Consider the following 27036-nt stretch of genomic DNA (forward strand, 5'->3'; position numbering starts at 1 on the left):
TTTGGGATGATGAGGGTGATAAAGGTTTGGAAATCGCTGGGTGCTCGCGCATATTTACACGAAATGGCGGCCTCCACAAAATGGTGGGTTAGTGGTGAATGTGAGTGATAGGTTCTGAGGAATTGGGGGTTTATCTCAATTGGAGTAATGGATTAATGGTTTTCTTTGGATACGAAATATTTGGGTGTTATTTCGATTCAGTGGATGGAATACAATTTTTCTTTTGGTGGAATTTGCAGGCAACTAGTGCTGGACGATGGGAATATTTTTTAGATGTTCATCTTCGAATTGTAAAAAATTAGAAAAACTACTTGCGATGAGGTTTTGACGTCCTCCCAACAAGTATCAAAATTACCTTTCCAAATATGCCCATATTTTCATCATATCAAACTCAATCCTTCAAATATGTAAAATATATACAATAGATACAACACAATTGGTCCTAATTCGGTTGGAAACCCTCAAGTAGTAAACAATGTTCATCGTTCTTTCTATTATACAGTTATGTATTATCTATCTATAAATTCTTACAATTATCTCAGAATCAACAATAAATGAAGTGTTACCTCGTGAATATTCCACTCAAAATGATAATCAATCTATGGTACAAGGAAGCTATACCCAATAATTAAAATCATTCTATAACTATCCATTCCTAATTATATGTAATCATTTCACTTACAATTAACATCGTAAAACACTAGTTATTGGCGATGCTGATGGATAGTAAAGAGCAAACGTCCACAATTATCTCAATTTTCAGTAGGACTTCCTAACTAAAAGAAAACAACTGATGAAACTTTTCTAAATATCTCCGAACCCAAAGGAAATGGCGAGAATATGGTCTGAACCTTTATTGTAGCCGACGAAATTTTCAATCAAAAAGTTCTCATCAAAATAACTGCCAACTCCCCTCGGTTCCGAGTTTTCATTCAAAAAGAAAAAAAAAAACTTAAACTAAAACTATATTTACCAGGCAAAGGTAAACCGCGACAACTCAAATTTCCATTCCCCTAAAAACCCATCCAGCTCAAAAACCATTGACTCCACCAAAAAATCTGAACAGACCTTATTCATCGAGAATTTAATGAGCTACAAAAACTGTTCTCTTTTATTTTCTCTTCAATTCAATAGCCTTCAAGATAAATGGATAATTGATGGAAACGTTGAATTTCGGCATTGCCAATAACTTGAGTGGTGAATATTCCATGAAAATTTTAAATCTCCCCTAAATAACTAGGAGACAACCCCTTTATCAATATCTCGCTGTCTCAGCAGGATCTCTCGCGGGTCGGTGCTTGTAATAGCGATCGTAGTAATTCTCTTTGGGATATCTGTTGTCGTATCGTCCATCCGTGCGCTCCAGGTAACGCTCGTCACGTCCCTCGTACCTCACTTCATCCTCTCTACCCTCTTGATAACGCCTGTCATCCCTGTTGTCGTAACGATTATCATCGCGATTGTCCCTGACGTCCTGGTGACGGGTATCGGTGTACCTTGGATCGTGTCTACCATCGATGTAACGGCCCTCGGCGTCGTAGTAACTTCTCTCGTACTGATACCCATACCTCCCCTTGTCATATTCACTACCATCCGATCCCAAATAAGGACGATTACTATCGTAATTGTAACGCTGATAATCTGCCTCCTGATAATTAACTCCTGGGGCTGATGTTGGCGCTGTTTGGTGGGACGCCATGTAACCTCGGGATTCGTAATTATTGTCGTCGTAGACTGGATACTGTGGCTTGTCGTAACCGTAACTCTGGGCCAGTGGCTGCTGCTGCTGTTGCTGCTGTTGCTGCTGTTGTTGCTGCTGCTGCTGTTGCTGTTGTTGCTGGACAGTCTGCTGATTGTACTTGTTTGTCTCGTCGTATGGGTAGTTCGGGGGGTAGGACGGGTAATGGGTTGTTTTGTAATCGTAATCTTGGTCGTAGCGCGGTGATGATGTACTCTCCGCGGTTGTTGTCATGTAGGGCTTTGCCACTGATAAACGACGACTACCTGGGGTATGCACTGGTATTGGACGATAACACTCGCTGTGCTTACCGGTATCATACTGACGTGCCATCATTATCCCGTCAATGTTCTGGAACCAGACACATCCATTCTCTCGAACAATTGGTGATTTTGCGGGGGTGGGCTGGGGGTTGGGGGGGAGGGATAAATTCAGGCATTCCTATACTAGGCAGTCGTACAAACGGACATTCGGGGGGTTTTTTGGGGGGACTCAATTTGGGGACAACAAGTGGAAAATTTTCAATAGTCCCTGATTATTATTTTTTGATTATTCGATTTTTTCATTTTTTCAGTTTTTCATTTTTTTTTTAATAACGTACTTTTTTTTGAGTTTCTCCCGAATATTTCGAGATTGAATGAAAATATTGATATTTTCGTAATGACTTTTTTTGTAGCACTCGGATTTATCTACAGAAAATATACAACCCAAAATATCGCTATCTTTCTTCAATTCCGAGATATTCGCTAATTATTGGCCTTGAAAAATTGCAATTATTTCAGTTTATCAGTTCTCAATAGAATTGATTGAAGAGAATTTAAAAATCGGGTAATTCATTGCTATTGACGAAAAATTATGATTTTAAGGGAAATTAGAAAGAAAATGAGAAATTAAATGAATTTTCTTTTTTTTTGACACTCGAATTTTTGATGAAATAGCGAAGTAAACTCAAAGAAATTTTTCTGGAGAAAAAAAAGTGCAGTTGAATTTCCTAAATAATTTCCAATTAAAGAAGATGAAATAAGAGAAAAATGTATTTTCCACTTTAAAATTGTTTCGAGTTTATCTTGAATATCTTGAAATCGACTCGAAATATCGAAATTGTTGGTGGAAATTTTCAACCGATGATAATTCAGTTATTCCGGTTTGATTTCAAGATACTCATGAGAGACTCAACAATTCTCTCCCTTCCACTTTGCCAAATGAACTGAAGAAAATTCAATCAATGGTGGGTCGATCCACCTACTCACTGTTCATTCAACCGATCGAAGTAATATTCTCTCCGGTCTCACTCCATCGTACTCCACACAGCACACCCCGGAATTGAAACGAAAACCGTACAACAAAGGATGAATTAACGCGAGTACATGAATTTATTTTCTCCCACGCAGCCACACGTCATTACATAATTGAACTTTCGTTATAGATCGGGAAATAGAGGTTGAAAAGGCAGAGCTGGTTTGAATATTCAATGATACGTCAATACTCTCGTTCAAATACGTCAATCAACAATAAACCCTTTTACGATTTTTGCACAACTAAATCTCTCGATTAATTCACAACTTCAAAATTCCATTTTATTCGAAAAGCCAAATAAATAGTTGCTATTCATCTGTCAAAAATTATACCCAGTAATTATTATTTTATTACTCATTAATTCAGCAACAAAGTGGTAACACAAGAGGAATTCAATTTGACATCTGAGTTACCAATCAAAAATCGATTTATTAAAGTAATTATTGGTTTTAGAAAAAAGTATCAAGAAATCTTTTTTTTCGGAAATTTATTGAGTTACAAAAAAGTCCTCTACGGTATTCACCGCAAATTTATTATTTTCGAGATAATTCGAAAATTCGGAAAAATGTTGAATTGCATTCGTATAATTTCGATACTGAATCAAGTATTTTTCGAAAAATTGCCAGAATAAGTCCGAATAGTTCCCAGCTCTGTCAGAGGGAAATCACACTATCAGAAAATTCATTAATTAACGGTCAATGAATAAATCAACGACGCAAAGAGACTCAACTCCCGATAAAAACCATCCATCCCTATGATTTTACATCACGATTGAAACTTCATACATTTTCGATTATTAATCGCGAAAACAAAAGAGAGAAAAAAAAATGTCAGTTCATTCACATGAGGAAAGAGAAACATACGATTTTTACTCTGAATCACTCGCATCACTCCATACATTCAGATATCATACAAACATTGAACCATATACGCTCGCTCTTTACATTGTCGCCAGTCGCATTCATCTATTTATACCATAAAAAACGTTCTCACTCGTTATTTATTCTTCTTCCATTGTATAATTCGGTAAATCCACACACGGAGATGATCGGTTTCTTCATGACTCGTTATTTACTCTACTTTATTTCATCTTTCCACTCTTACTTTCCATTTTTATTTCAAATATCTCTCTACGATTTTTTCAAAAAACTGCATCGAATATTCTATAAGAAACTGATATTAAAGAAAATTTTTTGTTTTTTTTTTTAACGAAACACAAATTATTCTGGGATATTCTGATGAAACAATTTACTTCAGCAGCAAAACATATTCAGAAATATTTTTCAAAATTTTTACTCTATTACCGATACAGTTTTAGTGAGATTAGTTAATTATTAAAAAATGTTGGAGTAAGAAATATTGAGTAATAATTAACGTGGAGGTGAGGCAGGACCTTTTGAGTATGAATTCATTAATAATTAATGAACATTTGAGGGGCATTTATTAAGAATTTTTATGTAATTTTGCGTTTGAGATGAGTCATGAAAATAACGATCTGAATCTCGTACATATTTATGGTTAACACGCGGTATCTCTCAAATCTTTTCAGCTCTGTTGAATGATAATCCCAGAATAGGGAGACGATTCAATATTCTCTCAAGCTATTAAGTTGAAATGATCTTTGGTTGCTTACCTTGCTGTTGGGAACCTTGACGTCACACCATCTTCCATCGATCATGTGTCGTTGGGCAAGACACCTCAGTTGGGACTCGTAACTGCCAAATCTTATGAAGCCAAAGCCTTTACTCTGGCCAGATTTCGCGTCCTTCTTGACCTAGTCAAAGGATAAAATTCATTCCTCAATTTTTCGGTCTAGAATTTGTGAGACGCTGTTCCCTCTTTCTTCATCAGAGGACAGTGCAATAAATCATATTTTTTATTTGAGTTTTGCATCTGATATCCATTTATCAAAGAAAACTTTTGGTTTTAGACGAAAATATAGAGAGACCCTTTTTCTTGGTAATTTAATCAGCCAAATTTTGAGATAATTTGAAAATGAGGAAAAGTTTTTAATTCTACTCCAAATTTTATTTTTTCTGAGAGTTGTTCATTAATCTATGAGGGCTGGAGCTCAATTGACGATTTCTATTTAGTTCAATCGTTGTTCCACCAACTCCTGTTACTTTGGAATTGTTATTAGAGAGAAGGGATTACCTGGGCCATGAGAACCTCCCCAAAAGTCTCGAAATACTCCCGCAGATTTTGCTCGGTTGTTTTCCAGGGTAATCCAAGGACAATTAAATCAGTGCATCGTAGCTTTGTCTCCATTCTCTTAGTCTTGGCTGTGGAATTCTCCAGATTGTCATCTGACTTGCGTTTATTTTCTGAAAATCAGTAGAAAAATGAGTATTTAACAGAAAAACTAATTGAACAGTCCAATAATTAAAAATAATCCAATTTTACCCACAAAATGAGACCCTCAGTCTCAAAAATCCTTCCAAAACACCTCCCCGCGCATGCGTTCTATTCCAAACAACAATCCACCCCCACCCCTAACTAGGATATCTCCCAAACAAACGATTCAACCCCAAAAAATCCCTCACGAATCAGAACCAAAAAACCAAAAAATTCCTACAGCCATTGCCAAAATATCTGCCATTAAAACGAATTCCTCAATGAAAAAAAAATACTCAATTTCCACGCCACCCCCCGAGATAAAAACCCCACATGTTCCCCAAAATCCAAAATAACAAAATAAATAAATTCATTGGATCCCAACAATAATCCCTGCTGCCAACCCAGCATATCACCACCAAACAAACGATTAAACCTCAAAAAAAAAAATCCGTCATTTCATCTCTCAGAATTTGTTAACAAACAGAACCAAAAATTTCAAAAACATATGCCAGTGAGATTGGGGTATAAATCACTGGTGATGGAAAACAATAAATAAAATATTCTGTCATGTGCATGTCATCTCGACTGAGATGAAAGGCAAACATTCACAACAAAATAACCAAATTAAATGATACTCGAAGGCCTCATCTCCATCATGATGATGATGATGGTGATGATGGTTGTGCCACCCCCTCTCTCTGCTCGATGACTAGTCTCTACCTTTTGGAAAAACGCAGAAATAGACGGCTTTTCCCCAGCCACTCTCGGGCGGATGAAGTCTTCCATCGACAAGTCTTACTCCCCTCATACTTCTAGACTCGGGATTGCGATATTTGAGTCCACAGGTACCGGGAAATTGGGCAGCCAATGTAGTCAACAGTAGGGTACTGTCGTCCTCAGTTGGTAATTCTATGGGCTCCTCACCCTCGTCCTCAGCAACCTGAATGTACGATGACATATTTCTGTCTGTCACAGTACCACTTTATCCAAATATTATTATTTATTTATCAGCCACCGTTATAAATAACCACAATTTGCCAGTTGTCGGGTTGGGATTTTAACTGGACAATCTTGTCCCCCCCCCCAACACACAAATACTCGTTTCACTCACTCAATGGATTAACGCTATCTCTCTCACAAGTTGGTTATTTATATATGCATTTCATATATAAAAAAATTTATGTCTCAATGTTTAGTCGTTGACACGTACACGTAATTTTGATGTTTGATAGGGTAACGATGTGAATTTCATTTACTGCGATTGTATATTCCACAAATTTTGGTACTTGAAACATGAAAAAAAAAATTGGGAGAGGGGGGGGCGACTTCTTTTTTTTTTCTTCTCCTTTTTATTGTTATTATTCTCGGCTTTTGGGATTGGGATTTTTTGGGGGCGCGCTTGGGGATGGGGGCGATGTTTTGGTTTTTTGTTTATGGTCGTTATTTATAAATTTCTTTTTTCTCTCTTTTAATCGTACAACACAACAAACACACACGCTCGGAAACTCAAGCAGATCTCGCAGTCACGCAACACCGCACCACCTCTCTCTCTCCCGCTTACGTTCATGGCATCGAACACACGATGAGTTGAGGGAGAGTTGTTGGTGATGGCGGAATTTTAGGGGGTCGATAACGGAAGCGGATGCTGGGGGAGGTCGGTTGGGCTGGGTTTCTCCAAGCCCGCCAATATTTGAATTTTTCATTTTTCACTACTCTCCAACTTTTTTTTTTATTCTCAGGGAATTTATCCCACGATTCTCTATTCAGGGGATCAATTATCTAATTTTCTCTTGAAGTGAGGAAATCATTGAAAAATTAAATGAGGATGAAGAAAAATAATAAATAAACTTTTAATTATTATGAAGTAATTTAGGCCTTATTGGAGGTATTTTTATTTTTCAAGAAAATATTGAATTTTTAGGAATCTTTGGGAATTAGGCAATGGAGATGAAATAAAAAAAATTTCATTTTGAAGACTAGGAAATTATAAGAAAATGGCGTCAGACTTTTCAATTTCACTCTACCAATATTTAAACATAAAAAAAAGTCGATTTTTGATTCAGATATCTTTATTTCAGTACAAAATATATCACATAATTACATCGTTCAAGGTTACAAATAAATTACAGAGTGTTATATTAATGTCTTCTAACGAAATTCAATCGTTTAAAAAATTGTCTCGAGTGTTTTTGAAGTATGTGCTGCCACCATGGAATACGTAGGTCAGGGTCGTCAGGTTGAGTTGGCAGTAGTGCGAAATACATCCGCAAGTTGTAAAAAAAATATTGAAAATACCCCACAACAAATATTCTGGCATTATAGTATGACAATTTTACAAATAATCCATGAGATGTGATTACAACCGCTAATTGCCCTAAAGATAAATAAACAAATAATCAGGATCTGTAGTACCAATCGACGGCTAAAGAGTTGAAAATTTCGTCAACAGACGGCGCATTAGGTTGAACCTCCCCAAAAATATAAAGAAAAAAAAAATTGGTCTTCTTTAAAAAATCTGAAACAGAAATACCCACTGCATCCGAATGAATCCATGTAAAATGAAAAATCTAGACAAAATTTATTTCAAATGAGGATTATTTATATGTACATTCTTTTTTTCATAAAGTATACAGCGACCACAAGTTGATATCGGGATTTACATTGAAATCCACATTAACTTCATGACATCATTTCTCTTACAATAAACTGTACGCTCTGATGATTTTTCATTTGCATACTGCAGTATTACGTTCGCAGTTCTCTTTCGATGGGAAAAATACAATATATATATTTAATAAAAAAACAAGTGATATAGGGAAGAACGTAATGACTTCCATACGAAAGAAATAAATGAGAAAAAACAGTCTATATTGTCCGACCCTTGAAATGCCAGGGGATCGTGAGAATTGTTGACCCACAAGGAATAATTTCAGGAGAGAAAAAAAAAAACGTGAGTTTGGCATTCTCGATGCTCAAAGTGTCATTAACACAACAGTAACGTCATATAAAATCATCTAAACTCAATGAATTAACGCGCTGCGGCCCAAAAAAATAGACACGATGCGGGGACTTGGGCGAGTCAAGTTATCTCTCTTTTTTTTCTCTCAATCTTTTCATTCTATGATTTATTGATCTGTCAAAAGCATTCGGGCCTTTTTTCACTCTGCCAATCTCGAGTTGTCGAAGACTGCAGTCAGCACAGCCTTGGGGATTTTTACAATTGCTTTTTATGGTGTTTGTTTTAGAAGTGATGCATATGTCTTGGGGGTGTCTATGACGTGTCCAAGAAATTTGGAATTTCTTTCGTCTTTAGTCAGGGATTCTCTTCTCAGCCAATCGTTGACCGATGTACCCTGATAACCGAGCGATCGTGTACGGGGATTGCTCGGGCTCAGGGATATTGTCTTGAAATAATTTATTGATGGATTCTCACTGGAGGACATGGGATCGCGATTTTCATCGCTGTTTAATCTGGTGATATTCCACGTGTCGTCCTCCTCGTCGGATGAGCACAGATTGACGAGTGTTATTATTTTTTCGGTATCTGAACGACGGTGGACTGGATTGTGAAGGAGAGTGGGTTTTGGTTGCTTGTCAAGTGCTCGGAGGAGTGTTGACATGCGTTTTGGGTGTGGGTGTCGCGGTGATTCGGCGGCGAGTTTGCGTTTCAGGGCGAGACCTGGATTCATCTTTGAGAGTGGACCTGGTCGTGGTCGTGGTGGTCGTCTTGGGGCTGGTGGACGATACTTCCATGGATGGCTCTTCAGGTCCTCCAATTTTTCGGGGCTCAGTCGCTCTAGCTTCACGTGACAGCTACCGCACGCTATGTAGAGCAGTTGAGACTTGAGACTGAGGGCTGCAATATTAGGGAATTAATTATTCAAGTTAGAAGGGGTTTTGTGAGTTCGTATTTTTTTCCTTAATTTTGGAGAAAAAGTTTGGAGAAAAGATAAAGTTTGGACGAGTAATTGCTAGGTTCGGACTCAGACTGAAAGTTGCTAATCGGTTTGTTTTGGTTCGTCCATCATTTATTTTAATTGATTCATTGAAACTTTTCCAGATTTCTTCTCTTTTCAAATTGGCAAACTAGTGAAACTGAGGGATTATTATTTACTCTCGTTATTATTCATTATACTCTCTTTAATTATTATAACATCTCATCTTCATCGGGCCTGAGTGCCTTACTAATGCGTTAATGGAACGACTTAATAAATGACTAGTGCGAGAAAATGGTTCCAAAATGTTGAGATCTTTCGGTATTCTCCCCCATTACCACCCTTTCTTCTGGTGCTTTGAAAATTTCTTCAAAGGGCTCTCCAAGGCATTCGGTGGTGGTTCATTCCAACAAATATAGGCGATAGGGGGAATCGAACTATTTCCCAAGTTACGAGGGGTTCGCTTGAGTGTAAATTTGAAACACGCCTTGAAATCGATTAGACTTCATCCAAGTTGCTCCACGAATTTCCAGTGGTTTTTTTTTTCAGTGTTTTATTTATGAACACTTGTCTTTTAGGGGAGATTGAAATCTAGGAGCTAAGACGAATAGTCAAAATAACTTGAAATTTATCTGGATTCCTAAAAATTTATTTGCCACTTGCCAATTGATTTATCAATAGAATTCGCCGATTTAAGAATTTTTTATGTGCCTTCATCTTCTTTTACTACTTTGATGCATGTTTTATTCTTCCGATAACTGTAGTGCTCCTCCAAAGACATTCCACAGTTTTTTCGAAGAACCGAATTTTGGAATTGCGTTGATTATTTCAAACCCGAACTTCAGCCAACAAAACGCAATATTTGATTTTTTAACAATTTGAATTTCTGAAGGAAAATTCAATGAATTTATATTTTCTGAGTGTTCATCTTTTCGGTGCAACGCCTCTACTAATTTATTGAGTGTCCATTTGTTTCTGAAGCTGTTTGAGAAAATTTGCATTACGAAATTACAATTTCTTGCAATTACCTCTCCCCCCATATTCGAATCTATCAGGTGGCCATTTTACCCTAGTTTCTCCTAATTTGAAAGGACTAGTAGTAGAACTACTAAAGATGCTTTGTTTCCAAAAATATCAATTGTAACAACTGAAGGTACTGACCAGGTTTCCGTTTGAATGCCCCGAAGGTGTACTTGTGAGCGTAATCAGTCTGTGCTGATTTCTCCTTGCTAGGTTTGTAGCTGATCATCCAACGATTGTACTCGACATGTCGATCAAGCCACTTTGGTCTGCTGAATTTATTGAGAGGTGGTGCATTGAGGTGTCTCTCTATCCTGTCGAGTCGCTCCTGCTGGATGCTCTCAGTCATAGTCTTGGACTTTTTGAGCATTATGAGGCCAGCTGGTGATGACAGCGGAATTGTTGGACATCTCGTGAGATTAACAGCTGTTCTGAGTCGTCTTGTGGCTCTCAATGGCTCGCAGTGAATCGTTGGTGCTGGGAAATCACGGGATGTCGTTGACTTGGGTGCTGTTGATCCTGATAGTTTGAAGTAATCTAGGAATTTATTCTGATCCAGCTCTGGTTCAATTATCGGCTCGTAAGGAGTTACTGGTCGTGAACTGATGGCTGACACTGGCTCGCTGCAGATCTTTTCGTGATCCTGTCCAGTTAAATATCGAATCGAGTCTTGTAGAATGTAATAATATCATAACTAAAGGAACCAACTATTTTCCTCACATTACAAATTTATGAGCGTTACAAAATCTACGGGACAGAATAATCTCGATACTGACAAGTCGTTGGAAGTTTCCAATGATCTCACGTTTTCTTTTTTTTAATGAAAATTGCCGTTTTCTCGTCATAATTTCGCAATGTGATGAAAATGGTCGTAAGTTGTGGTCATCAGGTGACAATCATGTGACGTGCCATCAATATTTTGCACATCTTGAGGCATGACTGGGCGATTTTAGGAATCCGATAATGAGGAACTACAACTCTAGGAGTCAGTAGGTGTTAATGAATTCAATGCCTCATTGCCCTCCATCCAAAATGGAAGCTACAAGTACCTTCATCTGATCCAAATCTCCAAACTCAGCGTCACAGTTGTCACATAGATAAATCTCCTCTTTAACAGGCTGTATGACAACCAGTGAGGATTGATCCTTTGTCCGTTGTTTCTGCTCCCCTGATTTGTTAGGTTTACCCAATACTTTTGATGCACCATGATTCTGGGGTAGGAGTGATCGACGCGGACTATCAACTATTTTATCATAATCCTAGAAATTGTTTATTTTATCAATTAGGGATCGGTGGGATTGTCGGGTGGATTATTTTAACGGTTGATGTACCATGTTGACGTTGCGGAATGTTGCCAGTAATCTTCCGGTTCCCTTGTGGTACAGACTTGTAGTTGAGTCGTAGTTATTGAGATAGTAAAGCTTTTCCCGTGGATATTGGGCGAGATACGAACAAAAGCGGAGTAAGTACTCGCTCTTGTGGTATGTGTAACATTTGAATACTAGTTTCTTTAAGGTCCCCATCCAGTTCTATAAATACAAAGAGATTTTTGACGGTTGGTGGGTGGTTGAGATAATTAGGAGAGAGATGATGGATTGTTTGAGGATTTCAGGATTTTTCTCTGTTTCATATAATTGTCCACGTCAGTAGGGATTATCAGTCTATCAATGGCTGTTGCGCAACATGGTTATCGGAAAATGTGCGGTTGCTTTGGCGGTTGCCTGGTGCTGAGGTATCATTGCCGATATCTTCTCATTTTTCAGGGTTTTTTTTTGAAATTTATCGAAAACCGGGGATCAGATTAAAGAGGAAATAAATACCGTTTTTAGGGTAATGAAATTTGGAAATGGATTTTTTTTTTTCACCTCAAGTTTATTAAATTTATCAAGTTTTTTGTTTTTCAAAAATTTGTAATAACTTTAAAAAAGAGAAGATATCGGAAATAATTTCTTTTACTCGATCTGCTCCAGATTTATAATTTCTTCTTCAGATTCAGATTCGCCATTTCTTCTAAACCAGTTGTGCAGATATCGTAGACGGTGTTGGATATGGGCAAATAGCTTTTGAAGAGAACAATCGTTTTTAAATTGTCTAAATCATACACATGGGAATATTTTTCTGGATTTAACATTGAAAGAAAACAATACGGGAGCATGTAAATTGTTTGCGCAGTTGATCAAGTACTTTGAACGCATTGAGAACTCCATTCGTGGACTTTGTGGTCTACTCGACGTATTAAGTAACAGTCCCTAATTCGTAGAAAAGTGGGACCGTCGTGTCGAGTCGGTCGGCCCCTCGGGTAAAGCCGAGGGGACTCACGGTGACGCATAACCGAAGCTCATGCAACGATGCCAAATTTTCCGAGCGTCACGTCTTTCAGACTTCTTTTTACTTGAGACGCAATAGAAATTTTTTGTTCTGAGGGTCACCAGACTGTCGACGCTTTTAGGGATTTTAGTATTGGCTGGTTGCTTTTTCTATATATTTGTTGCGATCAATCTGTGTTTGATCAATATGTCAGTAATTTTTCCAATTTAGAAATTTCCAGACGATTTCGACTCGCTTCTGATAATAATCAGCATATTGCTTTAAAGGATCATTATGTGGGATATGTCCTTGAATAAATTCCACTGATGATTATTAATTATCTTTAAATAACGAATTTTACTAGAAAAAAAATCGACGGAACTCTTTAGTTTGAGTTTCGTCTTCGATTAGTCGGTTCTGTCGATATTATTTCACCTTATATTTAATTCAATAAACTTCTACTTTTTTTATCCCGCGGACTTTTCAATATTGATAATTATTGATCGAGTTTATTCAAGGTAATAACCGACATAACCATCCTCTAGAGCAATACGATTATGATTATCAACGCCTAGTCGACATCACCTGGAGGGGGTACCCCTTTTCTGAAAAATGCATACATCTTGTTGAAGATTTTACAAAAAATCATTACTGTCGATTGCAAATTGATCAGCCGCACTTTATTGATTCTAACAAAATGCCGTTTTCCTTGATCGCGTCGGTAGAACCTCTCGAAAAGAGCCGAGGGGTCCACGAATGACTCAAGCAGTCACGCGACGTTGCCAATTTTCCCAAGAGCACGAGAATTGATTTCTAGTTTTTAATTGATGACATTGATTGATATACATAAATTGATGTGCAATTTTTAATATTGACCAATGATTATGAAACGTTATAATACTCGACATGAGGGATTCTTAAAAATTGGGCAATTCTAGTTCTTTTTAATTAAATGCTTTGAGCATTCGAAACATGCCGTTGAGTCTATTATTGTGATCTTCTCTAAATTTTTATGATCAACATCAATGAAGATTTTGACGGAATAAAATGGCCGAAATTCATCGATTGAAGAAAATAACAAAATATCGATATTTTTCACGTGAATATTGATTCGATGCTCTGCATGATAGAACAGCTGAGATATATCGCGTGGCAGTAACCCGATGACCCGATCCATAATCTTGATCGTGTCTCGGCCACGTAAGCTGGCGGCCATTTTGTTCACGTCGTATCGAGTTCCGATGTACGAGGTTTTGCGTGCTGTAGGGAATCTATGCGAGAACGAAATAGGGAGGAATTTTTTTCACGGGGCAAAATCAAACAGCGAGAACAATTCCCAAATAAAAAATTTCCTTGGGGAATTTAATAGTTAATTAATTGTCCTGGAGCACTGACATGAAAATTTTGACTGGAGAAAATATCTCGTGTTGCGGAATCATTAGATCTCTTTTCGATTCGAGTGATTCGGAATTTTCTATCGATTTATCCGAGTGAGTAGTTTAGGTGTTGAAAATATTCGCGGCAAATCTCAACTCGATGTCGTGCATTTGATGACGCACAAATGGAGATAGCGGATGGAAATATGCTGTTGGGTATTATCTTTGGAGCTGTATAAACTCCAGATGATGATGCAGTGAATGAATAATTGATGAATTAGTGTACTTACGTCATTGATTCGCTTAGGTCGTACAAAGGGTTTTGAAAATTTGATATCCTTGGGCCACCAACGTGGTGCACCAGTTTGAAGTGGACCTGATGAACATTCTACCATGAATGTTATGAAACGTTCCAATTCAGTCTGTGAATACCAAAAATATGATCCATAAGCGCTGTCCAATGGTCAGGGTTGAAATAGTTATTAATGTCAATGATGATTTTACCACGGATATTTGATCCAATGAGGTGGGATAACCGTTGGCAAATAACAGTGGAAGGCAGTAGGCCGTCGAGGAATCGTCGACGGATTTACCGAATACCAATGCTTCACGAGCGGCGGCCCTCATACCTTCATCTGCACCATCACGGGCAAGATTCTCTTGCCCCAGTCCTACCTCGTACTCATCCTCTTCTTGAACAGCCGAGAACCTCATTTTTTCACCATCAACATAGCTCGTTGTCGCTTCCTGATAAATCAATTCCATGTGATTTCAAGGATTAAATGCTGACCTCCGACACTTTCTTGTTTCCATCAGATCTTCAAGGACCATTTTCAATCATCAAGGTCATCAATTCAGAATCATTTTTTGATGTACTTTTTATAACTTCTGATGATTGAAAAGGGCCCATCTCCCTTCAATTACTCTGCCATCATTTCTTTTTTCCTGTGGTTTTTGGTTTATCGGTTCTTCTTTATACCATGGGTATAGACTCCTGGTTCATGCATTCTTAATTAAATTTGTTTTGTCTCCTGCCGAGGGTATCCATACGAAAATTACAGGGCAGGATAATATTTTCTCTCACGGTCATCATTGCCAATTCAATGGGAGTCGATAAGTTCAACGATTGATCGCGAATAAATCAGTGATCGCTGAAATTCTCTCTCTACCACAATTTCGCCTCTAATATCTACCATTTATTATTTAAAAAAAAAACAACTCAAATTATCTACCAGTCGCTATCACCAGCTAAATTTCGAGCTATTCCCTAATCAGCTTTCATTCAATATTCACGGAAACCCAGAGCTTATCAAGTCCCTAATTAGTAATTATCCATAAAAATCAAAATTGCAACTGCCAGAGAAAAAATATAATTCCCAGAAATTGAAAAACAATCGAAAGCTGAATAAAAGTGAATGAAAAATTTGAAAGACCCTCATTACCAAGTCATTTGTTTTGATCATCAATTTTATTTCAACATACAGATATTGAAGATGTACCCTAGGCACCAGAGAAAATGAAAAAAATTCTGTTTTCGATATCATTATTCAATATTATTCTTACCTACACTCGTTAAATAGTTTATCTCGAAAATTTCGTTGTCAAATAAGTAGCTCAGAGCACTTTCTTTTTGTGCTTTCTGGAATTGACGGTCGTCTTGCACGCGTACCATTATCACTGACGCCTAACGCACACACAGAAACACGAACTATTTTCCATTTTGCGTTGAAATAGTATTGGCTAGATCATAATTTCACCACCCAGATGCGAAACGAGGGAAAAATCAAAACTTCAGGGGGGAGGCGGGTAAAAAATTGGGCGGAGAGGGGGGTGGGGATGTTAGAAATAGTAAAGGGGGGGGGAATAGAGGGGGCAAAAAAATAGTTTCACACATATGCACCAAAAGGTGATGTTGACTAGGCGCTGTGTTACCACTGAACCGCCAATAAACAATTTTTCATTTATTTTCCTTTTTTTCACACGTTCACTATTCCTTGGGAATACGCAGTCGTGAGTGGTCAAACAACCCAACAATCCAACAACCCCGTGCCCAACAACTATTGAACCCACTGCCAGGTCTAGAGTGTAATAAAAAAAAAAATTCACTCAGTTATACCCCTACGCCCCTCAAGGTTACAATCACTAATTCGTTGTTTTTTTAAATTAATATTTTGATTTCACGATTGAGACACTCGGAGGTTACAAAATGGTTTTGAACAAAGGGAGGTGAAGGTGGGAAAAAAAAAAAAAATGGTGAAAACCCGCGGTTTACTATAGCTTGACGTATCGTGACTGACAGCCCCCACCTTCTCTGGGCAGTGTCGTTGCACGACTATACGAACCAACAAACCCAAGATGGCTGGGTTGTGAAAACTACCATCAGGCGGTTCCCAACGAACGATTCATTCCATCCATCCACTTCAGACCTCACGCTGATTCAATCAGTATTCAAATGACCCTTTTTCACCAAAAGATAATCATTATCCACGAATTTACCTCGTGAATCTCAATGAATTTCTATGTAATTCATCAATTCTTTAGTTTTTCAACGATTATCTCCTGTTATGGACTTGATGCTGACTACGGCGGCTTAAGGCCCCTTCCACTTCCTATTTTTATAACGAACGACAACAGCGCCACGTAATTCCGATTGTGAAGTGGGCGATGCCCTTTTGTCCACCTTTTTATTCTTCCGGAAAAAAAATTATCGAACCTTTTTCTGGTGAATTATCGTCAATCATGGTATTGCCGGTTATTAATGTCTATTGATGGGGATTAAATCCATGCATTTCCGTATTGGAATTGTCTATTGATCCGGTTTGAGCACTGAATTTCCGGGTTTTTTAGATTTAATTTAAAGGGCGTAATTGGTGGAATGGGGACGGAGTTATCAACGGGGTTGCCAGATTGATCGATGGGTTATTAAATTGTCGGAGATATTGATCGAACTTCTATTCGTGGATGGGGTCATTGTTCTCCTCGACTTTTATCCATAAAAATTGATCAGTAGGATCAATTAATTATTGGCGGGTTATCGGGTGATTGAGGTGATATTCGACGATCTGGCAACACTGTTAACGATAATTCACGATTATTAGCCGAGGACTTGGCGATAGCCTTTCAGATTTGGGAGAGGGAGAGGTTGCGTCGGGTTTAATCAAGGGCTGTACATTTATGTCTCTTGGATATTCAGGGCGGCCATTTTGTTGTGACCTCTAGTGTTCAGGGTATGACGTCATTTCAATATGGAGGAGTCGAAACATTTTTTTCTGGGGTCATGAGACCACTTGGGCGAGTTTTCGGCTTGGGATGCTAGATTTTTGGCGATTGCATTGCGCATTATTTTCTTTAGCTATTTCGTCGGGTTTTATTGTGACCTTGGGGTCTACGGCACCAATGGAAATCCTAGAAATCTTTGATGTAATTGATATTGGTAATTGGAAAAAGGCTTCTCTGCACGGGATTGATTGGATTTTTTTGCATTTTGGAGAAAATGTCTTTTGTATTTATTAATGCCCTTCGATTGGATTATCGTCGTCAATAATTCAGTCAGGAAATATTTTTTATACTCAAGCATTTGAGATGTCTTTTGGAATTGGGGATGCTGGGGTAAAACTGACGACTGAAACTTTCAAAAATCGCTCTATTATTAATTGTTTTTTCAAAAGGCATTTTTTTTTTGCGAAAGCATCAATTTGGCCTTGAACTTAATGATAATTAAATAATTTTGACACGGCGCTTATGTATTTCGAAAGTCATTTTTATTAATTCTTTCTTACAACAATTCAAATTAAAACGTCCATATTTTTGTTCAAAAACTTATTTTTTGGATTGTGCTCTAGATCTAGAGATTACCGGAAAAATGAATTTCCAATTCGTTATTGGTCGATCTAAATTTATCTTATGACACAAGATTGGGAGATTGGGAAATCTGGAATTGAAAAATGATTGTAATTCACGAAGAAGCAAATAGTTAGTTTTATTGATTATGTACATTCGGCTTGATTTACAATGAATCGTCCTTGTGAATTTCAAACCGAATCGATGATTTTTTTCCCGTTGATAATTCCGTTATGTGGACGTTCAAGAAGGCCTCAGTCAGATCAGTGTCCACCTTGAGCTTGCCGGGTTTCTTCAAGTTGAGAGAAATCTGAAATACAATAATTACAATTCCATTAATCCAAATCAACCAATCAACCGGACGATTTAAATCAACCGCAAAATTTGGTTCAGCTAGCTCTTCAGTTTTCCACAAATATCTCGGGAACCATCGAAAATACCAAAATTTTTGTAATAACTTTTTTTACAGCTTTCAATCTTCTTTGTAAAAAAGGTTCTTACCAAATTAGCAGTATCTCCTGTGGATTCGGAAATATTTTTAAAAATCAGATGAGTTTCACCGTTGACTATTGCAATATTGATTGATTAGACCCACCAGTCCTAACTGATTAGTGATTTCGTTTCCATTTTCCACACCCTCAAAAATCTTCACTTGTATTTTGTTGTCGATGAGTTCAGGCAGTTCGACAATCGTTTGTATTTTGATAGGTATGATTGTATCGTCAGGAATGACGAGGGTCGTGATGTCCTCGAATTTGAGGCAAATTGGTCTGCTCAAGGCGCAAAGTTCTACGTGAGTTGAATTGAGATCTCTGTCGTGAATTCCTTGAGAGAGAAGAAGGGACGAGTGCATGGCAGCTCCTATTGCCATTGTCTCGTCAGGCCTCCACCTGGAGGTGAGAACTTCGCCACAGGGAAAGAGGGATGCAATTTTTTCCTGGAGTTTTGGTATCTTCATGGTACCACCGCACAGAATGATCTTTCTGATGTCCATTATCGTGTGACTGGTGCTGTTGAGGATGTCTTGGAGGGGTTGGATGTAGTCGGAGATGTGGGGACTTATGAGATTTTCAAATCTAGCTCTTGTTATGTTGTGGCTGAAGTCGACACCCTCGCAGAGGGACTCCACGAATAAGTGAGCTGTCGACATTGTCGAGAGAACGTGTTTGCATCTTTCAGCCTCGATCTTCAGTTTTGATACTGATCTACGACTCTCTGTTGGATCGATCTTGTATTTGTTGTAGAACTCCTCGGCTAGGTATGAGGTTAACAGGTCTGTCAGTTTGTGACCTCCTAGCTCTGGGTAGTATTTTGTCGACTGTATCGTGAAACTACCACCTGATACTTTAACCAGGGTGACATCACTCGATACACCACCTACTCGGTAGACTAGGACTAGCCTACAAGATTTTCAGGACAGTTAATTGACATTGGAATAAAACTCCTTGGGGGAATCAGTGTGGACCATTTTTCAGGAATACCTTGAGAGGGACTTATATTTACCTTCAGGGTATTCAAGGGTCTTTTACGAATTTTTGTGAAACTCTTCGAGAACATCTGGAATCTTCTTGAATTTATTTTCTCCATATTTGTCCTCTGAGGAATTGTTTAAAATTGGAAACTTCTTCCATAATTTATCTAGATTATCATGTACACGAATTTTGAGATTATTGAAGTATATTTTGAAATTATGAAATTTGTCAAAAAAATTAGGACAGAAATTTAGAGGAATTTTTGTCAATTAATTTTTTGTGGAAAAATAGAGAATCGAAGGATTAAAGGTAAATTAGTAAAGTAAAAGACTCTTGCATATCTCGGAGGAATATTTTCTATGGAAAATTCTACTAACTCTGATTCTTTCTTGTTCTTTCCCAACCCATGAGCGAGACAAGAGGCGACAGGTTCAGCGATTACCTGGAGGACCTTGAATCCAGCACTAGCTGCTGACTCACTCCAATCTTGAATACTCTCGGTATTAAATCTGTGGGGTACACACAGTACGACATTGTGCTCCTCGTCATCGTGAGCGGCTGTCGTTGATATATCGTACATGGCACCTGATAGCAACGAGGATATCTTTTTCGGTGTGATTTTTTCAATCTTATCGCCAACCGTTATGGAATACTGTAGCTCGGTTTCCGTTATTATTGGTACTGAGCTATTTTTTATCGCTGTTTCTAACTCACTCTCGTCTATTTGCTTGTTCATCAGGCGTTTATTGTTTAGGACGGTTATCGCACTGTTTCGAAATAAACCTGACTTTGCTGCTGCCCCTATTATCTAGAATAACAATTTTTAGAAATTGTTTTGTTAATCGTTGGCTCAATTTATCCGTTACTTTCTTCTATTTCGTACAAAAATCGAACGAATTTTATAAATAATTTCTATTACTTTCTACATTTTTTATTATTTTACTTTGGAAAAACTAAATAATTTCGTGCAGTTTGTCGTGATAGAAATAAATTCATTTCCGAAGTTGTGAACTGATAAGAGGATAAATGCATTCTTTTCGAGGTCCGTTTTTAGCTAATATCTCGGAATTGAAGAAAGATAATGATACTTTCATAAATATCTTTTTTGTAGAGTTCATCATGTTCTATAAAAAATGTTTATACCAAAAGTCTGCAGTGTCCCTTTAATTGCAGGATATTGGCTAAAAACTGGTCTCGAAAAAAATGTAATTATCATATTCTTTATAGAATTTCCTTTCTATGATCAATTGCTTTTTCAATTAATCTAAAAATAATTGCGACGTCTTTTCTATCTGAATTCTCCGGATATCTAGAGAAGTTTTTTTTTTGAGAATTGAACTTCAAGAGAGATTCTGGCAATCTCTCTAATAATTTTGAAATTATTTCCAAGAATTGATTTTTCAACGCGTATCAAACATCTTCCTAACCTTTTCCTCCAAAACATTTTCAACTCACCTGCTCTGCTTCGTGAAAAGCGATGACAGCAGCTGTGACTCTGTCCCCCGCATGATTAGCCACGACATCGACATTTTCATCCTGAAAAAAGTGAAAAAAAATGGATAATTTCATCAAAAAAGGATAGGACAAGCTCTAAGAAAATAGTGAGTGAAGTTGACACGTGAGTGTCAACAACTCCAGCCGCATGCACCCTGGCAAATTAAATTCCAGGATTCCGTTGACAATTCACGTTTCTCGGTTAGGAATTTTTACTCACTTTGTAAATAGCGAGACAGGACGATGTGTTTCCAAGATAAAGTCCGAAGGATGATGCTGCAAGGGCCATGATTTCCACTCACATGGACAGGACGCGAATGCACGAGGTGCCGGTGTTAATTTTACGAGGGAAAACATAACCTGATGAAGCCAACCTAACCGACACCTGGAAACAATGAAATCTGTGATTTCCATTTGATTTCACGCGAAAGCTTTTTGTTATTCCCAGCTATTTATTCTCTAGGATTTATGAAAGTTTTCGTTTTTCTTCGAGAGTTAAAATTCGGAAAAATTGGGGATTATTTTAGAAAAAGTGATGTTCAGGAATATTGCGGTTGGTCTGTCTGGGGGGGTTGACAGTGCTGTTGTTGCTCTGTTGTTGAAGAGGAAAGGTAATTATTGGTTATTACTGACTGATTGTTTAAGAAGAGGAGTTTTCGGAGGTCTCATGGATTTGGGGGATTTATTTGGGGTTTAGGGTTCAATGTTACGGCGGTTTTTTTGAGGAATTGGGACACTGCTGATGAGACTGGAAAGTGTCTTGCTGACGAGGATTATAGAGATGCTCAGTATGTTTGTAGAAAGATCGATGTTCCTCTTGTTGAGGTGAATTTTGTTAAGGAGTATTGGCACGAAGTGTTCACGTGAGTAATTCGGGGAGAATTCAGAATTTTGGTGGCAGGTTTTTTCAAGGTCTCACTGGGTCCTTGAGAATAGATTCTGCAGAGATTTTGATAGCTCCTGGAGGTTCCAGGAGATTTATCAGTTGAAAGCTGGAGACAGGGATTTAGAACTTTTGGGGGAGAAAAAATAATTTTTTCCAAAATTGAAATTTTCCATTAATTAATCGTCGATTTTTGATATTCATTTCATATATAATATTAATTGCAAGTACCAAAAAGGAAAAATGCAAAAAAAAATTTCATGATCTCCCAGGAGTCTGATCTATGATTTTACGGGAAGTGATAGACTCCTCCAAAAATCCAAAACTTAAATCTCTTTTTCCTGGTTTTTATGGGAATAGAATTGAGAATTGAAGTGAAAATAACTCTCAGGTACCTCCTGGAGAGCTACCAGAACGCAGCCACTCCAAATCCCGACATAATGTGCAATAAGAACATAAAATTTAAGAAATTCTATGATTTTGCGAGAGAGAACTTGAAGGCTGATGCCATAGCCACCGGTCACTACGCAAGGTCCTCCTTCGGTCCTTATCTGGAGAAATTTAAACCAGACACCAGCAAGTATTTCCTCCAACTTACAAGACACACCAGCAAAATTATCTTAAATCAACGAACTCCTCAATTTAATGCTGAAAAAAATAATTTTAGAAATGAAACTGCTGCATGCAGTAGACGAAAAGAAAGATCAGACGTTTTTCCTGTCACAAGTTAGTCAGGAGTCGTTGCAGAGGTGCATGTTCCCTCTAGGTGGAATGCTGAAGACAGATGTGAAAAAAATAGCTATGGAAGCTGATCTGGAAATAATTGCCCAGAAGCCTGAGAGCATGGGGATCTGTTTCATTGGAACTCGAACCTTCCAAAATTTTATACCACAAGTATTGAATCAAAAAAAAAATTAACCCCCTCGATGAGATAGAGCCCTCGATTTAGGAATTCATTTTCATTTGAAGTATCTGGAGAATAAACCTGGGAATTTCGTAGACTACGACACGGGGAATATCGTTGGCCAACACCATGGGATTCACTACTGGACTCTGGGTCAGGGCTGTCGAATTGCTGGCACTCGTAAAAAATTCTATATCTTCCAGAAGAGCGCCAAGACGGAGGACATCCTGGTTGTGAGTGAAATTAAATCAGACTGGGCAATTTAATTCGTTGGAAGAATTGCGATTGTTAGAAATTGAGGTTCGGGAGAGTGAGAGAATATTCAGTAATAATTTGAGGATTTTAGGTGGCAGGTACAGATCATCCAGCATTATTCTCTCGATTGATGGTCACATCGAATCCCCACTGGATTCATGAAGAGCCAGAGGAGTTGATCGACAGTTGGACAGTTCTCAATTGTGAATATAGGATTCAGAGGAATGAGTTACTCTGTCCCTGTCGAGTTTATAAAACTACCAGTGGTCGATTGGTTGTTATTTCTGAGAGGGCGAAAAGGGCTGTGTCTCCCGGGCAGGTGAGGACACCACAATGTGATGTCACTGATTAAAATTTTGGAATTTATAGAATTCAGGGGCGAATTAGTAAAATGAGACAAGTAGCAGTTGCCACTTTCCTTAATTATCGATTTATCTCGAAAACCATCGGCTCGACGTGGAAATATCAAAGGACTATTTTTGTAGCTGATTAAATTTTCCCGAGGGAACGTCTCTTGGTGTTTTCTCGTGAACCCAATGGTTCTCGATCTTTGTCGATGTTTGACATTCAACTGATTTTATTTTTTCAATTCCACTACTGAATTAATGAAAATTCTTTCAGTTCGTTGTTTTGTATCGTAACGAGGAATGCCTGGGGAGTGCTCCTATAACGTACGCAGGGCCTTCCCTTCAAGCCCTTGGGGAAGTCGCAGTCTCGTCAGACATTGAAGAGAGTGATAGGTCATTTGAAACGATCGCAGTGAATTAGAGTGAATAACTTTTAATAAAATTGTACATTTATTCGATTTATTCTATCCTTTCGTGTCACTTTGGTGTGTTCTTGAGTTTGAATGTCTCCATCCAGCTCGATTGTTCAACCTGGATCATCCTTGTCGACTCCACTATGAACCTGGGGCCCTCCTTTATTCCCACGAACTCATTTTTCTCTCGGTTGTGAGTCCCTTGTATGGAATCATCAATTTCCAGGGTTGGAGATTTTAGAATTAGCCTCGAGTCTAGGGTATCTGGTATCGTGAGGCTTATATCTCCATTCGAGGTGATTGATGAATCCTTTGTGATTCTCGCGAGTTGGATCCTAGCTTGGCCCTCGCCCAGGGTCGCCTGAAGGGATCCGTCGAAACAAGCTGAAGAATTTTTACAATTGTTCAAAAATTATTTAAATTATTTAGATTACTCGACAATTCATTCATTTATTTCATTGGAATAATTTAAATGAAGCAATAAATCGAGATAATTAAAATAAATGAATATAATAAATTGAACGGGTGAAGTTAAGAAGGGAAAAATGAATTTATACAATTTCTCAATAGAATAAATTAGGGATTGGGATTTCAAATAATTCTTACAGATGTTTAAACTTCCTTTTCCATTAATATCGATGCTGTTGTCCATGTGAAGATTGTTCAGATTCAAATCTCCGTCTAGTGTTGTAAATGTTGCTTTCTCACAGTAATTACTACCGAGTTTGACAAATCCATTCTCAGTAGATACGTCTAGTTTCGTTCCCAAACATTTTTCAGCATCCACGAACTGAAATATCCAATGAATTGAACAGTCGAATTTGATGGTCTCGGGAGACCAAAATTACCCCTTCTTTAGCTGTATTTATCTCGATTTCTCCCTGTATACTCTTCTGAACAGTCACGGATCCACCCTCACTCGATGACAATGTTATTTTCTTTCCCTGCAGCTTTGAACTAAGAATGTTTCCATATTCCGTCTCCACGGTTATAAAATCTGATATCATATTATGTACTTCTACATTAGCGTCTCCAACAGTCTTCACTTCTACATCTAAAATCATTGGAATTAAATAACCCTTGAAATATCTATTAAAATCTTCAATTTCCCCTGCTATATTTTTCGTAATTCGCCATTTATCTCGAAACCGCTCGATTGACAGAGAAAATTGTGAAGAACTTTTCTATCGGTGATTCAATTTCCAGCAAAAAATGTCTTCTCACATTTTCTCCTAAAATCAATAGTTTCCAAGTTAAATTGCACGATTTCTAATAAAAAAAAATGAATATGGAAGAGGGGAAATAAAAAATATAATTTGCTGAAAATTTATTCTCTGTAGATCACCGAATAAAAAAAACAAACCCTGGGAAGTGAGGGATTTTCAAAAAGGAGGGAGAGAAAAAAAAATCATTGAGAATTTTTCTGTCAATACTCTATCTATTTTCGTACCATAACGAACTGGTGTCTGGACGAGGCACTTGACATTCCCCAAGACCTCTTGATTACTCCGAATTTCGCAGGCATCATCTTTGACAGTGACAGATACCAAATCCTCTTTTTTATCAAGTAGAGAATCCTGGGAGACTAATTTAACAAGAACCGTGTCCATGTCCGGATATTCGTGGGGGCACGTGGGTTTTATTTCCACGTCGTAGGGAAGATCTATGACAACTCTGCCGAAAGGTTTCACCCTCTTGACGATATTCTTGAGTTCAATTGACTTAGACGAGCAAAATTTGACCCTCGCATTGTTGGTGTCGATGGCCATTTGACATTTTGACGTGGTCAAGGCCAACCACGACCGCAAAAAATTCCTCCCAGGGCAAATCCTCATATTATGAGCCCCTGACAGTTCGATTAGCCCTGAATTACCTGAAGTATTAATTTGAAACTCGTGGGAAGATCACTCTTTCTCCTGACTCAAGGCATGATGACACATTTGATGCACTCACTGTCTCCGATATTTGTTTCGATATTTGTTTCGTGTAGAAGAACGGGAACAATTTTTAAACGAAGATCTGTTTTTTATTTGCTTGATTGAGACGAGGGGTCGATTAATTAATTCGTCTGTCGGCTTTTTAGTTATTTGACTGAATCGCAGACTTATCGAACTTGAACATGTCCCGCTATCTAGACGAGACCCTCTCAACCCACTCATTCGAAATCTCAGATGACACCCGGGAAAATTCAAATCAAATTTCCCGCCGTACAAAATTGCGTTCAAATTACCGCGTTTTTTTTCGCTTTATATTCATTGGGGGTTCCTTGTCTGAATATTTTATATATTTTATATTTAAACATGGGTTTTTGTTCAATTTTAGTTATCCCCTAAGGATTGATTAAAATGTATTGAAATAATATTTATGCAATTCAAATGAGTAATTGTTACTCGTGGGAAGTAAAACTGAATTTTTGAAATATCGAAGAAATTCATTATTTAATTTGGAATTCTTCCAATAGCGCTGGGGATCGGGAGATAGGAATGAATTAACAGATTCGAATGAGAAATTTCATTTATTTATTTATACCATAATTTTACATTTTCTTCTTTTTCAATAACACACTTTAGTACAGATTCAAAGATAAAGTCAAAGTAAATCAAATGAAACTCGTTCAATTAGCTGTCAGGCGAATGTTTTCGATAACTCCATAGGGGAGTGGGGGTAATAGAGACATGTTTTTATTTAAATAACTGTCGTACCAATTAAGACTGTCGAATGTCTCTCTCGAATCGAAAAATGACCATCTAAAATGATAAGCGTCTCATTGAAAACCATTTGATTATCAAATTCAATGCTCAATTGAGTGATTCGATAAAAATAATTTATCAATCTAAAAAATAATCAGGCACTTTGCATTATTTACAGAGAATTCCATTTGACAGTCTATCAGTCGACAAATGTATCCATTTCTTTTTGTTTAAATCTAAAATAAATGCCGACAATTAATGGAACAATTTTCGGGTGGCCACATCACAGCAGGATGTCTCCATAACAAACACTCCTTGGAGTGTGAGAAATAAAAAATAAATTGTTTGTTAACGTCGATCGCGTAATTCCAGAGTAGTGGGTGCACTTAGCATAATCAATACTCGAGACATTACTGGTTATTGTGAGGGTTTACACATAGTCTCTCCACCTCTCTCTGGACAACTTGGGTAAACAATGGACATCCAGTTGGGTCAACTGATCATCAGCCCCAGCATTTGGCCCTGTTGACTCCAGCCATGATGTACCAGATGCCTGGGATTGTAATGAGAATTCCCATGTTACCACAATCTCCAGTTGTTCGATAACATCGTTATGACCCGGGTTGGCACCCCCCCTACCTCAACCAATCCATTGACCAATCGAATTCACTGGGAATGAGATTTTATCCGCAAATTGGTTTACGAATAATTTGAGTGGGTTGCGCGGTT

General features: G+C 37.8%; 5 protein-coding genes across 6 annotated transcripts; 1 reads left to right on the forward strand and 4 right to left on the reverse strand.

The window, feature by feature from the left end:
* Window positions 1-10: 10 nt before the first annotated feature.
* Window positions 11-6966, reverse strand: LOC105266682 (RNA-binding motif protein, X-linked 2). Its single transcript, XM_011305030.1, has 4 exons — window positions 6092-6966; window positions 5189-5358; window positions 4668-4808; window positions 11-2089 (listed from the first exon to the last, which is right to left on the reverse strand). Exons 1-4 carry the CDS (start codon window positions 6327-6329, stop codon window positions 1256-1258), a joined length of 1383 nt encoding a protein of 460 aa, XP_011303332.1. The 5' UTR covers window positions 6330-6966; the 3' UTR covers window positions 11-1255.
* A 959-nt stretch (window positions 6967-7925) lies between these two features.
* ova (ovaries absent) lies at window positions 7926-16584 on the reverse strand. 2 transcript variants are annotated; one of them, XM_011305037.1, is made up of 7 exons: window positions 15577-16584; window positions 14514-14756; window positions 14300-14431; window positions 11658-11855; window positions 11376-11585; window positions 10468-10969; window positions 7926-9227 (listed from the first exon to the last, which is right to left on the reverse strand). In XM_011305037.1, exons 1-7 carry the CDS (start codon window positions 15679-15681, stop codon window positions 8599-8601), a joined length of 2019 nt encoding a protein of 672 aa, XP_011303339.1. In that variant the 5' UTR covers window positions 15682-16584; the 3' UTR covers window positions 7926-8598. The 2 variants fall into 2 exon arrangements, with proteins under 2 accessions (XP_011303339.1, XP_011303347.1); XM_011305045.1 differs by having other exon boundaries at window positions 15573-15657.
* Window positions 16585-17963: 1379 nt separating this feature from the next.
* On the reverse strand, window positions 17964-21179 carry LOC105266700 (Heat shock protein 68). The gene is made up of 5 exons (XM_011305059.1): window positions 21036-21179; window positions 20777-20857; window positions 19699-20129; window positions 18445-19249; window positions 17964-18159 (listed from the first exon to the last, which is right to left on the reverse strand). Exons 1-5 carry the CDS (start codon window positions 21102-21104, stop codon window positions 18016-18018), a joined length of 1530 nt encoding a protein of 509 aa, XP_011303361.1. The 5' UTR covers window positions 21105-21179; the 3' UTR covers window positions 17964-18015.
* Window positions 21180-21206: 27 nt separating this feature from the next.
* Window positions 21207-23643, forward strand: LOC105266715 (mitochondrial tRNA-specific 2-thiouridylase 1). Its single transcript, XM_011305080.1, has 7 exons — window positions 21207-21426; window positions 21513-21678; window positions 22090-22274; window positions 22366-22592; window positions 22668-22835; window positions 22949-23176; window positions 23479-23643. Exons 1-7 carry the CDS (start codon window positions 21351-21353, stop codon window positions 23623-23625), a joined length of 1197 nt encoding a protein of 398 aa, XP_011303382.1. The 5' UTR covers window positions 21207-21350; the 3' UTR covers window positions 23626-23643.
* On the reverse strand, window positions 23618-25737 carry LOC105266707 (protein FAM185A). The gene is made up of 4 exons (XM_011305071.1): window positions 25068-25737; window positions 24466-24671; window positions 24224-24407; window positions 23618-24001 (listed from the first exon to the last, which is right to left on the reverse strand). Exons 1-4 carry the CDS (start codon window positions 25450-25452, stop codon window positions 23682-23684), a joined length of 1095 nt encoding a protein of 364 aa, XP_011303373.1. The 5' UTR covers window positions 25453-25737; the 3' UTR covers window positions 23618-23681.
* Between the last annotated feature and the right edge of the window lie 1299 nt (window positions 25738-27036).

The sequence above is a fragment of the Fopius arisanus genome, unplaced genomic scaffold (genome assembly GCF_000806365.1).
Source record: "Fopius arisanus strain USDA-PBARC FA_bdor unplaced genomic scaffold, ASM80636v1 scaffold00002, whole genome shotgun sequence".
Lineage (NCBI taxonomy): Eukaryota > Metazoa > Arthropoda > Insecta > Hymenoptera > Braconidae > Fopius > Fopius arisanus.